At 43.7% G+C, this 13194-nt stretch overlaps 2 protein-coding genes across 3 annotated transcripts; both read left to right on the top strand.

The window, feature by feature from the left end:
* Nucleotides 1–4547: 4547 nt before the first annotated feature.
* Nucleotides 4548–5978, top strand: LOC139064203 (secretagogin-like). 2 transcript variants are annotated; one of them, XR_011517297.1, is made up of 5 exons: nucleotides 4548–4736; nucleotides 5198–5275; nucleotides 5351–5406; nucleotides 5649–5694; nucleotides 5791–5977. XR_011517297.1 is itself a non-coding variant. In XM_070547258.1 (4 exons), exons 1-4 carry the CDS (start codon nucleotides 5147–5149, stop codon nucleotides 5881–5883), a joined length of 324 nt encoding a protein of 107 aa, XP_070403359.1. In that variant the 5' UTR covers nucleotides 4973–5146; the 3' UTR covers nucleotides 5884–5978. The 2 variants fall into 2 exon arrangements, 1 of the variants encoding a protein (XP_070403359.1); XM_070547258.1 differs by lacking the exon at nucleotides 4548–4736 and having other exon boundaries at nucleotides 4973–5275; nucleotides 5791–5978.
* Nucleotides 5979–6853: 875 nt separating this feature from the next.
* Nucleotides 6854–8535, top strand: LOC107394411 (uncharacterized). The gene is made up of 4 exons (XM_015973337.3): nucleotides 6854–7008; nucleotides 7090–7133; nucleotides 7214–8411; nucleotides 8475–8535. The coding sequence occupies exons 1-3, from the start codon at nucleotides 6986–6988 to the stop codon at nucleotides 8401–8403; spliced, it is 1257 nt and encodes a 418-aa protein (XP_015828823.3). The 5' UTR covers nucleotides 6854–6985; the 3' UTR covers nucleotides 8404–8411; nucleotides 8475–8535.
* Nucleotides 8536–13194: the final 4659 nt, after the last annotated feature.

The raw sequence follows: 13194 nt of genomic DNA on the forward strand, positions 1-13194 counted from the left end.
CTCGCCAATCCTAAATAACACCACAACCTCTCCTGCAGAGAAGATAGATCTCTCTAATGTACCGCCGGCCTACCATGACCTCCGTCAGGTATTTAGCAAGGACCGTGCTTCTTCTCTTCCCCCACAGACCATTTGACTGTAGCATTGAACTGTTACCCGGAGCTCCACTTCCCTCCAGTAGACTTTATCACCTTTCCAAGCCTGAGAGGGATAGTATGGAGAGTTACATTCAGGAGAGTTTGGCAGCCGGTCTTATCAGACCATCCAGCTCATCTTTGGGAGCAGGGTTTTTCTTCGTTCCGAAGAAGAAGGGAACTCTCAGGCCGTGTATTGACTACAGGGAGTTAAACCATATAACAGTGAAGAACAAGTATCCTCTACCTCTGTTAACCTCCACTTTTGAGCCCATTCAGGGCGCCACTATTTTTTGCCATTTGGATCTCAGGAACGCCTACCATTTAGTACGAGTCCGTCAGGGTAATGAGTGGAAGATGGCATTTAAAAAGCCATTAAGACATTTCGAGTATCCGGTAATGCCCTTCGGCCTGACCAATGCTCCTGCTGTGTTTCAGGCACTGGTGAACTCTGTCTTAGGAGATATGTTGAATGAGTATGTGACTGTTTATCTGGATGACATTTTAATTTTTTTCAGGACTCAAGAACAACATGTTCAGCATGTTCGCTCTGTGTTACAGCGAATTCTGGAAAACCGGCTCTATGTAAAGGCCGAAAAGAGTTTGTTTCATGTCTCCACAGTCAAGTTTTTAGGATTTGTCATTGAGAGTGGGAGGCTGCGGGCAGACCCCGAGAAGATCCAGGCGGCCACGGAATGGCCTTCTCCTTCCTCCCGTTAACAACTTCAGAGATTCCTGGGTCTCGCCAGCTTCTACAGGAGATTCATCCGAAACTTCAGTCAGACCGCCGCTCCTCCAACTAACCTCACTTCTACTAACCGACCTTTTGTCTGGTCCCTAGTGGCCACAGCTGCTTTCCAGACTCTGAAAAGAAGGTTCACCAACGCTCCGGTACTCCACCGACCAGACCCCCAACGCCAGTTCACACTCGAGGTGGATGCCTCAGACACCGGAGTAGGCGCCGTGCTGTCGCAGGTATCTCTGTCTGATCATCGCATTCACCCTTGTGCCTTCTTTTCTCGTCGTCTTTCCCCAACAGAGAGCTGTTACGATGTAGGCGACAGAGAGCTCTTGGCAGTAAAACTAGCCATTAAGGAATGGAGACACTGGCTTGAGGGTGCAGGGATCCCCTTCATCATCTGGACTGATCATAAAAATCTGGTCTACCTAAGAGAGGCTAAGAGATTCAACCCGCGACAATACCGGTGGTCCCTTTTCTTTTCTCACTTTAATTTTCAGAAATCATACTGACCCGGATCCAAGAACACCAAGTCAGATGCTCTCTCGAGGCAATACACTCCTGATCAAGAGACTGAACTCTCCAAGATCCTACCCCCTGCGTGTGTGGTGGGAGGAGTTACGTGGGAAATCCGAGGCCAGGTGTTGGAGTCCCAGAGAACCAACCGATCCAGGTCCAGGTAGGAGACCCCCTGGCAGACTTTGGGTTCCGCAGGTGGTGAGAGGCAAGGTAATTCATTGGGCACATGATGGCAGATTTTCCCTCCATACTAGAGTTGGACGAACAATAGCACTCATCAGACGTACGTTCTGGTGGCCTGCCATGTACAGGGATGTCAAGGACTATATATTTGGTTGTCACATTTGTGCTCAGCAGAAGGGAGACCACCGGTCTCCGGCAGGACTTCTGAACCCACTACCGATTCCCTCTCGACCTTGGTCTCATGTGGTTCTGGATTTTGTATGCGGTCTGCCAAATTCTCAGGGGTTTGACACCATACTTACCATTGGGGACAGATTCTCTAAAGCCTGCCATCTCATTCCCTTAAAATATCTCCCTTCATCTACAGTCACGGCCAAACTACTGATCAAACATGTTTTCCGTTTGCACGGTATCCCGGAGGAGATTTTGTCAGATTGAGGACCCCAGTTTATTTCCAGAGTCTGGAGAGAGTTTGCAGAGGTTCTGGGGGCTCGAGTCACTCTAACATCTGGACACCATCCTCAGACAAATGGCCAATGCGAGCGGATGAATCAAGAACTCGGGGCGATGTTGCGCTGTGTATGTTCTGCTCATCCATTGTCTTGGAGTTCACACCTCGCACATAATTCTCACATCTCTACTGCAACAGGTCAGTCCCCTATTGAGCCTTCCTTGGGTTATCAACCTTCCCTGTTCCATCCACAGTCTCCAGCCCTTTTCACAGTTCCTCCGAGGGGCCAAACGGGCTTGGGCCTCCACCCGGGCGGCTTTGGACAGAACTGCTGAAAACAACAAGCGGTTGGCTGATTGCCGGCGACGTCCAGCTCCCGATTATGCTCCTGGGCAGGAGGTCTGGCTTTCCTCCAAGGATATCCCCCTGAAAGCAACCAACCGCACACGGTCCTGAACATCCCCACTCCCTCCACGGTCCGGCTGGACCTTCCTCGCTCACTCAAGGTCCACCCAGTGTTCCACGTGTCCTTGGTGAAGCCAGTAACCACGAGTCATCTCTGCCCCACACCTGCTCCTCCTCCGCCGGCAAGGTTCTACAAGGGGGGTCTTGTTTATTCTGTCCGCAGGATTTTGGACTCCCGACTTTGTGGCCGGGGCACCCAGTATCTCGTTGACTGGGAGGGCTACGGTCCTGAGGAACGTTCCTGGGTTCTACGTTCCTTTATTGAGGATCTGTCCCTTATCCGGGAATTCGAGGGGGCATCTGCCGGGACGCCAGGAGGCATCCGTTGAGGGGGGTACTGTCATGAGTCGGGGTGAGTACTCCTCTCAAACATTCCAGTTTTGAGTTGTGTTTCAGGATAGGGAGGCTTCCAGCTGTGGCAGATTAACAGTCAGCGGTACCAGCTACTTAAGGAGTGGGAGAACACACCTCGATGCGGGATGATTACTACAACTTGGTAGTTTTCCAGCCTTCCAGTGATCTAGTGTTTTTGTGACTCTTGTGACTTTTGGGATTTATTTATTTTTGTAATTTTGTGTTGCTCTCGACTGCCTCAGGATTTTGGATCATCACTGGTGCAGAAACATCTCTGGATTCTGTTACTCACCTGGATACTCACCTTCTACATAAACCTTCCGGACTCAGCGCTCTGGTGTTCTCCTCCATCCGCTCCACTCACCTGCTCTCCACACGCTCCCTCTCCTGGACCTACTCACCTGGACACATACCGACTCTAGATCTGCCCTTCCCTATACCTCCTCCTACCGATTTCCCTGTAAGTCTTTTCTCTGCACCTTACCAGTTAAGACTTGCCTCTCAGGACTCACCTTTATCTGCTCTCCCCCTCCTCAAGACCCTGCGCTCCATTCTCCCAACCTCTGCTGGAATTTCCAGTGTGCCTTCTGTTCTCGTTATATAAATAAACTTTTATCATTTTGTTTAAAAACCCGTGAATTGTGTTGTGATTCTACATGTCCTGGGTTAAGCGCCTTCCGCAGACCATGACACAGGTTTATCGTGCAGCCTCCTAGACAGGCTGTCCGCGTCAACGTTTTGTGTACCCGCACGGTATTTGATGTTGAAATTATAGGTGGACAACGCAGCTAGCCAACGACAGCTCGTTGCATCAAGTTTTGCCATTGTTAAGAGGTAGGTTAACAGATTATTATCAGTAATGACGGTGAATGTTGCCATACAAATAGTCATGAAACTTCTCTGTTATGGCCCATTTTAAGGCTAGAAATTCCAACTAATGTGCAGGATACCTAGTTTCACTAGAGCTTAAACCACGACTTGCATAAGCGATTACCTGTGTGACCTTGTTTCATCAAGAAGGTAGTGTAGAACATCTGGGAACTTTCAAAATGAAAGCCACATGCAGTTAAACTTATGTCATTTCCTGTTAAACCCCCTGTAGCTGAGGTAAACAGAAGAGAAAATAAACCCAGCCCTTTTGAATACACGCAGCTGCATTTCTTCTTGCTTGTTATTGTGTGGACTTCTGAAATCACGCCTGGTGATACAATTCTCCTGTGATTTTGTGGATCAGCTGTGTGAACGCTTTCGCTCCTGTTTCATGTCAGAGTTGCTGTCAGTGAGAAGGGAGCTCACAGGTAAAACGCCATTATTACGTTACACTCCACTTTTACATTGGCCGGAAGCGAGGCTTCAGAGTGATCATTAAAGCATTGTTTGATTGGCTAATAGCCACTTGACTCAATTGAGTGACAATTGCTTTGGTTTGAGTCACCAGTAGGTTACCAGAATCGTGTTGTTGAATTTTTGCTGATGAAATATTTATGTTAAAAGTCTGATGAAACTGTATTTCCTCCATATTTGAATGTCCTTTGACTTTTATTAACTGCATGCACAAGGAAACACAACAGTGCACAAAATACTAATAAATAAATATATTTTCAAGCTAAATGGCAGCTTCAGATGTAAATATTCATTCCCTTTATAGAAATATTTATCTTTGTTTTGATTTCTTTATACTGTATATAATGAAAACTAAAAAACGTGCAATAAAATATCTGTTGCATTTAACAGTTTGGATGTTGCACAAGCATTTTTGGCATCACCTTCAGGACCTGCATAAAACATTTGTCTAACGTAAATGCTATATTTAAATTTGCCTCTTTTGTTTTAGATCTGGAGAAACTATGATACCGACAGCAGTGGCTACATCTCAGCCAATGAGCTCAAGGTAAAACTGCTCTGTTTTTTCCAAGGCTGCGCAGTGGCGCAGTGGTTAGAGCTGTTGCCTTGCTGCTAGAAGGTCCTGGGTTCGCTTCCCGGCCTGGGATCTTTCTGCATGGAGTTTGCATGTTCTCCCTGTGCATGCGTGGGTTCTCTCCGAGTACTCTGACTTCCTCCCACAGTCCAAAAACATGACTGTTAGGTTGATTGGTCTGTCTAAATTGTCCTTAGGTTTGTGTGTGTGTGTGTGTGTGTGTGTGTGTGTGCGTGGTTGTTTGCCCTGTGTGTCTCTGTGTTGCCCTGTGATGGACTGGCTCTCTGTCCAGGGTGTACCCCGCCTGATTGCCCATTGACCGCTGGAGATAGGCACCCCCCACCCCACCCTGCGTGGACAAAGCAAATTCAGAAAATGGATGGATGGATGGAAGAGTGTTTTCCAGAAGTTTTGAGGCATTTTTGTACCTTCAGGGCTTCCTTCAAGATCTGTTCCTCCAGCACAGGAAGTCCATTACCCCTGAGAGGCTGGAGGAGTATGCTGATACCATGGTAACAGACAGGCTGAGCTGCTCTGAGATGCTTCTCACTGACTGCTGACATTAGTCTGACTTTTTCTCTTTGTAGATGAAAATGTTTGATAAAAACAAAGATGGCAGACTGGATTTAAATGACCTGGCCAGGTAAAAGGAGAGTTTCAGATTAAATACAGGTCATAACAAAAAAAAAGTTCTTTATTTTTTTATTTTGTTTATTCAATTTAATTATGAGTTTTATATTTTGCATGTTTTCATTGAATTTTAATATTCAATTTTCTTTTTTAGGCATTTTCTTTAACTTGATTTCATTAACTCATTTATTTTCTTGAACAAATTGTATTTTTGGATTGTGACCTTTAACTGGTTCTTTTTTCTTCCTTATTCAGAATTTTGGCCTTGAAAGAAAACTTCTTATTGAAATTCAAGATGGATGTAAGTTCAGAATCAGGTTTTATGTTTTGTTTGTTTGTTTTATAATCAATAGAGCTTTAGAAGATGTCCTTAATAAACAAAGTTCTCATTTTCCAGGCTTGCAGTCAGGAGGACAGGAAGAGGGACTTTGAGAAGATTTTTGCTCACTATGATGTTGTAAGTGATGTTTTCCCTTCATTCTTGCTCTGATCAGCTCTTATTTTGTTAATTTTTATTTGTGAGACATTTTAAAGCCTGTTTTCTTTACTGTTATAAATTATTGGGTTTTAAAAGTGGTTATTTTTTTAAAGGAGAACATTTTTATGATTTTTCTTGGCTCTGTGTGTGTGTGTGTGTGTGTGTGTGTGTGTGTGTGTGTGTGTGTGTGTGTGTGTGTGTGTGTGTGTGTGTGTGTGTGTGTGTGTGTGTGTGTGTGTGTGTGTGTGTGTGTGTGTGTGTGTTGAGAGTAAGACCGGAGCCTTAGAAGGTCCTGAGGTGGACGGATTTGTCAAAGATTTGATGGAGCTGGTCAAGGTAATAAACATTTTTTATTTAAAAAACTGCTTTTAAATTTTGTAAACTCCTGATCCTGTAGATTTAACCAGAGATTTGAATTATTTAAGGGACTGATGGTGTTTTTAATGACTGCATGCTGCTTTTGTGTAATGTACATCATGGAATAAAAAGTATTTGCATGATAATGTTGTATAATTAAAAAAAGAATGCTCATTAACCAAGCCTTGTCACCTGTGCTTTTCTTCTTTGACACAATGGCTGAAATCAGTGAAAAGTGCTAAAAATGTCACACTTAGGCCAGAATAATGTTGTAAACATCTAAGAATGAGAAGTAAAATGTCTCTAAGTACATTAAACCTGTCCAAATGTCTTCATTTTGAGTTCTAATGAGGATGTGTTCATGCCATTTGACTTCACTGCCAATTTAAAAAAAATTACCTTAACTCATTTTTGTAGATTAGGCAAAGAACGTATGACTTAATAACAAAAAATCATGATAAGATGTCATGTAACTAGGCTATCATAATAAATGTCTCATCATTTGGAGGAATAGACGCTTTAAGATGGAGAAGTTCACAGCTGAGGGAAATATACCTGATGAGCTAAAGTCAAGAGGATTCTGGAAACCAGTCCAAGCTGGTCCTAATTACCATCAGAAGTGAGTGCTGATTGGTTGAATCTACACTTTAAAAGGGCTGTCATGGCAGCAGTAGGCATGAAGTGGGAGCTGGTTTTGTTTGGTTGACTGCAAACAGCAAGTGTTCCCAAGCTGTCTGGTTATCATTAAATCTAATAGATGGCTTCTGGACTCTTTTTGAGGTACTATGAAGTTTCTTTACTATGTTGGATTGTTTTAACTAAATGTTTTTGAAGGTATTTATTTCCCTTTTCTATTTTCAGGGTGCTGTTGCTCTCTCTGATAAACATCGGTCAGCTTACGCTTGGTAAGTTTTAACTCTGTACTCCTATCTCATCATTCATGCCACCTTCTGAATGTTTATAAAACATTGTGTTTGTGTTTCAGGAGATGTTTACAGATTAAGATCTTACTCTGAACAAGCTGAGCCTTCTCCACGCAGCTACAATCCCCCTCTCCTCAGATATGATGACTTGGTACAGCAAAGAGCTTTTGCTGCTGGTTCAAAGTTCCCTGAAGGTTTTAAACCTTTTGAACCAACTAAAGGTGGGCAAGTAGATGGTTACAGTCAAAGAGGAAGTGTTCCTAGTTACAGGCCTGCCTCACATGCTGTCAAAGGGTCTCCGAGTGGCTTCTATCCAAGAGAACCTGTGTGGCACCCAGAACTGCCCAAAGGTGGAAGAACGGGGTCAAACATTGTTTCTAGTGGTGCAATTCTGATGCATGCTCCAGAAAAATCCCCTCAGCAGCAGCAGCTGGGCTCTCCGAACTCTGGTGTGTTCCAGAGCAAAACAGAGAAATGGGAGGGTACATCCTTGGAAATGCCATCTAAAGGGATGCATTCTGCTGCCCAGCCACCTCAGAGGCATCCAGTACCAGGTCCTCGTGTTCAGGGCAAAGAACCAGGTCCTCGTGTTCAGGGCAAAGAAGGTATGTGGGACCGTGTCTTTGCCTCCAGTGGACAGTCCCCAGGGATGTATCCTGCATACAAACCACTTCAGATGCCAATTGCTCCACAACCACCAAGTCCAAAAAAGAAGGCGGAATGGAAAACTGTCCCATCCTCGAACTCCCAGTCTCCTGGGATGTATTCCATGACCTCACCACCCTACAAACACCCAGCTGTATCACCTCTGCTACAAAGCAATCCTGGCATGTGGGATAGGCGTTATGCTCCTAATACAAGGTCCCAAGAGAAGCAATATGGTGGACGGCTGCCCTTGACACACCCAGCCTTCTCAACCCCTGCCGTACTACAATCTAAAGAAGGTATGTGGGGCAGTGTATTTGCTGAAACTGGAAAGTCCCTTGAACCCGTAAAACACGACGGTCCCAGAAGCTCTAGGCCTGCAGCTGTTAAGAACTATCCCAGGGGGCAGCAGCTAAGGGGCGTAGTGGAACAACTCCCTCCAGCCGCAAAATCGTTCCAGGGCAGAGCTGGTGTGTTGGATGATGTTGGCTCAAGTGCAGCAGCAAAACAGACCCTGAGGCTTTCTAGACCAGTACTAGGATCCCATTTCGGGTATGAAGGCCGTCAACCACAACCAGCATCTGCTCGGAGAAATCGTCAAGCATAGCCTTAATTGTGAGTAGATGGTTAATTCACATTTAAACTTACTTCAAATCACTAAATGGGTTCTGTTTTCAGGTTCTGGTTCTCTAATGGATGGTTGGTCTGGACTTGACTTCAATAAATGGCTTTAAACCAATTGTGTTTATGCTTATGAAACTGTGCTTAATCGTTGAGCTTGACGAACTTGCCACAGACGTTCAGAACTAATTGACCTACATGATGGAGCATGTGGTGTTAAATCCAGTGACTATTTTAACTAGCTATCCAGGGTAAGGGTCATTAAAGCCTAAATGTTGATCCTGCTTGGGATTTATTGGATAATCTTGTAAACCTTTACTAATTGTGCATGTAGGTTACATTACTGAATATCTGACACCCTGATTTAAATCAATAATTAGGCCCATTAGACTCCATAGCTCTGAATTCATCCACAAACGGAGCTTAAAGGTACAAAAGTTAAAAGATGGAAAAACTTTACTGTATTTGTGTGGAATAATTTTCAAATGTAAAGGGTTTCTAATGCAGCTTTCTTACACACTTAAAATCAACCAGTGGAAAATGAACTTAATGCATACTGTCTTGTACAACCTGTATTTTTAAAAGAGCAGTCTCTTACTAGAAAATTGAAATGTAACTAAACTAACCAACACACAATCACAATTTATCTATTGGGGATTTTGATTATCAAAGGTGACCTTGAGCAAAATTATCTATGCGAGGTGTTGAATAGAAAAAGCAAATGCGATAGTCAACGCCTCACTGTCCCACGGACAAAAGCACTCGTTCGAGTCATAACTTCAGCTTCAGTCACCTCAGTTGCTGAATTTCTGCAGCTTACAATTTTTGAAGAAATTGTGCCGTTAACTTAAGGATTAAATTTTTGCTTTTTTTTTTTAAGCAAAATGAATTCTATACATAAAATAAAAATTCTGTCTAAAGGCATACGCCATTTATGGTTCTAGCTGTTCATGTTAAACATGTTCTCTCATCCTATCTGCGATGCACAAGGTGATAAAATCTTGCGCTCTGATTGGCTACAACAGTCTCCACCCTCTTTTGGATGTTTCTGCATGAGCGTGTGATCTAAGGGGCTTCATCAAGGTTTCTGTAGGAATTTTCTAGCTTATAATTTCATTTCTAATCAAGGTGAGTTAGAATCAGGATGTCGGCTAAACTAAACAGGTTTTAGGTTCCTAATAAATGCTTTAGTGTCTAAGTATAACCAGCAGGGCCCTGCAGGGAATCGAGTGCCGTTACCAGAGCCTTTTGCTTAAGTTGTGTTTATTTATGGTAATATACCTGTTTTATTTACTTCCTGTTCTCTTAAGTGTATCGGTGACAGCTGAGTGAGGCGTGGTGCCCAGAGAGCTGCAGAGACCCTTTGACACAACCTTGGCTTCCCTGTTGTCCGTGTCTCCTGATTCGGTTGAGGTGGAAAGACCTTCTCCCCTTCTTTTTCAACTCCATGCATGGAAGAGCAGCTCCTGATCTCATCCACTGTGGCGGCAATGACATGGGGGTGGTCAGCAGTGTGAAGCTGGTGAACATGAAGGAGGACCTGCACCGGCTTCACCTTCTACACCCTCATATCACACTGTTGAGAACTGTTCTTCCTTCACAACCCGATGTTGGACTCACTCTGCAGCTCTCTGGGCCCCTTTTATTATTTTAAGTATTTTTTAAATGTCCCGACACTTTGTGTCCTGTTATTTTATAAAATGTGACGTAAAAAAAAAAGGTTTTTGCTCAATTACTGGAATTTCTTTGGTTAAGACAAAAAAAAAAAAAGAATCATTTATGCCAAGTTGTTTCTACAACAGGCCTGTTTTAAGTCCAACAGTTTCTTAGCAGCCAATAGAAATGTGTTCTTTACTAACTTTACTTGGTTTAAAAATCTTACTAAAATAATCAGAGTGCTGTATTTCAAAACCCAATCATACTTGTTATGTAAACATTAGCTTTGTAGATATTTTTTACAGATAGATATTTGTGTGCTAAAAAACCATAAACCTAAATAATTTGTCATTCTTTATTGAAAAACAACAAAATACAGGTATACAGAAAGTGTGGAAAAATGATAATGTGAATGTATTGCTCTTTAAATGTAATACTATTTATCTTTAAAAAGAAAAACTCTAAAAATGTCCTGTACAGCAACATGACAGAAGAAAGGTGGTCTGTCCGTCAGATTTGCTCTATCAAGAGGAGCCTTAATGTGTACGAGGTTCCCCTTGAGTAATATTGGTTTGGGTTATGTATCGCCACATCAGCATGTAAATGCTGAACCAATCTGGAATAAAGACTGTTGATAGAGGATAAACAAGTAAATAAGAGAAAAATTAATACAATTAGGAAACCAACATAAAAAACAGCAACCAGCAGCTGCACCTGTGAAGAAACATTTCTAAGAGTCATCAAGAAAAGGTGGGATGAACAACTATAAACATGTAAACCATGAACCACAAACATCATGAACAACAAACATCGATAAGCATGTGTTCGTGCGTGTGCTGGGATGTGAAGTGTTAGACCTCCAAGGATCAGGTGCACTCTGGAACGGCCCCAAGTGCCAGAAAACCTTGCTACAGAGAACTCAGCAAGGCCACATCCAGAACCGGGCTGACACAGGTCATGGGCCACAGGACACAGGAATCACACAGCATTTCCACCTGAAACAGAATCATTAAAATTAGAATCAAATAAAACAGTTGTTCAGTATGGCATCAAAAGGATTTTTAAAGAAGGCAATTGGACTTCTTTGGTTTCATGAATATAGGAGGGTTGATCTTAAGCCTGATTCATGCTTCTCCTGCGTCAGTGCGGAGACACGCAACTCCATTATCCGTCCTTGCGTAGGGCCCCAGCAGGCACGCAAGTACGCACGGAGTCGAGCCCACTTTTTTAAACATCCGTTTAACGAGACGGACAGCGCAAGCTTGTGATTGGTCAGGACGCTGCTGTCGTCTACACCACCGCCATTGCGCACTCAAAAACAAAGAGCCGAGGATAACTAGCGGCAGACACGGAGAAACTTGAAGAACACCTAGCAAAACAACTCTAAAAACATGAACGTTTTTATTCCCCGTGACTGGAGGAGTGAAACGATGCACAGCAAGTGTTTAGAGGTGGCGAGCGCATGAAGAGGTGGAGAATGAGAGACAAATTTGTCTGTTAAAAAGTCTTATGTACAAAAAACACAATATAAACAGCTAGTGCTTCAATTTTTTTAATCTCAACCAAAATATGAAGTAATGTGTTTGTACCCTGGAGTCCGTGGTGAAGTGATGACTCTCAAAGTGTTCACTGCACAAGCGGGAGTGTGAATTGGGAGTCCAGCACTCTCTTCTTTGGTTGCTCACCCAAAGGTCAAACCTCTCTGGATCACCTAGAAGAAAACTTCATACAAAGAAGTAATTAAGCATATGGGTTTAAAATACTTACCGTAATTTATGGACTCGAGCATACCTCAATATAAGCCTCACGAAAACAAAAAGCAAAAAGAGCGAGAGAAAAATAACAGGTTAGATGCACCTAATAAATAAAATCACTAACAAACTCAGGAATCTGTTGCTTCACTGTTCTGGTGCTGAAAATATCACTAATGCGGATCAAAGGAGATACACAGATGAATGCACCTCTTATTATTTGGAGACTACATTTACTGCAGCAGGCAGAGGCAGAGATTTTTTCTATTGATACACGGAATTTACAGAAATGCTAATAGGGGAAGACTGCAGGAGGGAGCGGTAAAATACAGGGGGTCCCCAGCAAAAACAACAAACTTTACGAGTCTGATGAAACCTGCTGGTGTTCCTTCAGGCAGGCCCGGTGGCAGCTCCAACGACCCAGTGGCTGTGCTGGATCAATGTTGTCGAGCTCCGTCCGGCACGGCCGTGATCGAGCCGAGGCGATGTCGTGCTCTGCTTAAGAAGAGGTGTTATTTTCCCACTTCAGAAGAAGCGTCCAACGAGTTTTCACGCTTTCTCCGAGACACACGTTGCTAAGTTGTTAGCGCCGCGCGCTAACACGTCAATAGTGCAGCGTAGCCTGCTGGAGGTTTTAAAGGTTCAGATGAAAACACCCGACCTCTCAGGCTGCTCACACATCGATCTTAAGTTGTCGCTGCTGCGCTCACATCGTAATACAGTATTAGATGCGGTTAAAGTCAGACATGAAAAAATAAATACATTTTACATGAATAAGTGATGCTTAGCCTGGTGGGGGGAGGAAAATCTGGCCTAGTAAGCACTGGAGGAAACCCTGTCTAGATCGTCAACACTCGTTTATCTTAATGCTGCTGAAACATGTAAACCAAAAAGCATTATATCCACTGCTACCTTTCTAATTTTAAACTCAGTAACTTATGCTGTAACTGCACCTTGCCCGGCCTGCTCCTCCTTGCTGCCCGCCGGCTGTGATCACAAACGACAACATAGTAGTTCCCGCTGCTTCTTCGGGAAACAGCGCCAACAAAAAAACAAAAAAAATTTGGGATCTTGTCGGCGTGGCGGTGGGATTTAGGGGAAACCCTGTATGCCCTATAGACTTCTGGAGACTAACATCAAGCACTATCAAACAACTCACCGAGCTGCAGTATTTCTGCGGTCAGGTCTCTCTCTGAATCCGAGAGCTCCACGAGCGGTCAGCCCGTGCAGCAGCTAGGCACCGCATCGGTCAGACATGCACCGGCCTGACCGCTGGGGAGAACCGGATGGAAGAATGGAACACAGAAGTGTCCCTCCAAGCGCTCCGTCATATTTCAACAATTTCAACCCATTTTTATGTTAAATGCACT

The sequence above is a fragment of the Nothobranchius furzeri genome, chromosome 19 (genome assembly GCF_043380555.1).
Source record: "Nothobranchius furzeri strain GRZ-AD chromosome 19, NfurGRZ-RIMD1, whole genome shotgun sequence".
NCBI lineage: Eukaryota > Metazoa > Chordata > Actinopteri > Cyprinodontiformes > Nothobranchiidae > Nothobranchius > Nothobranchius furzeri.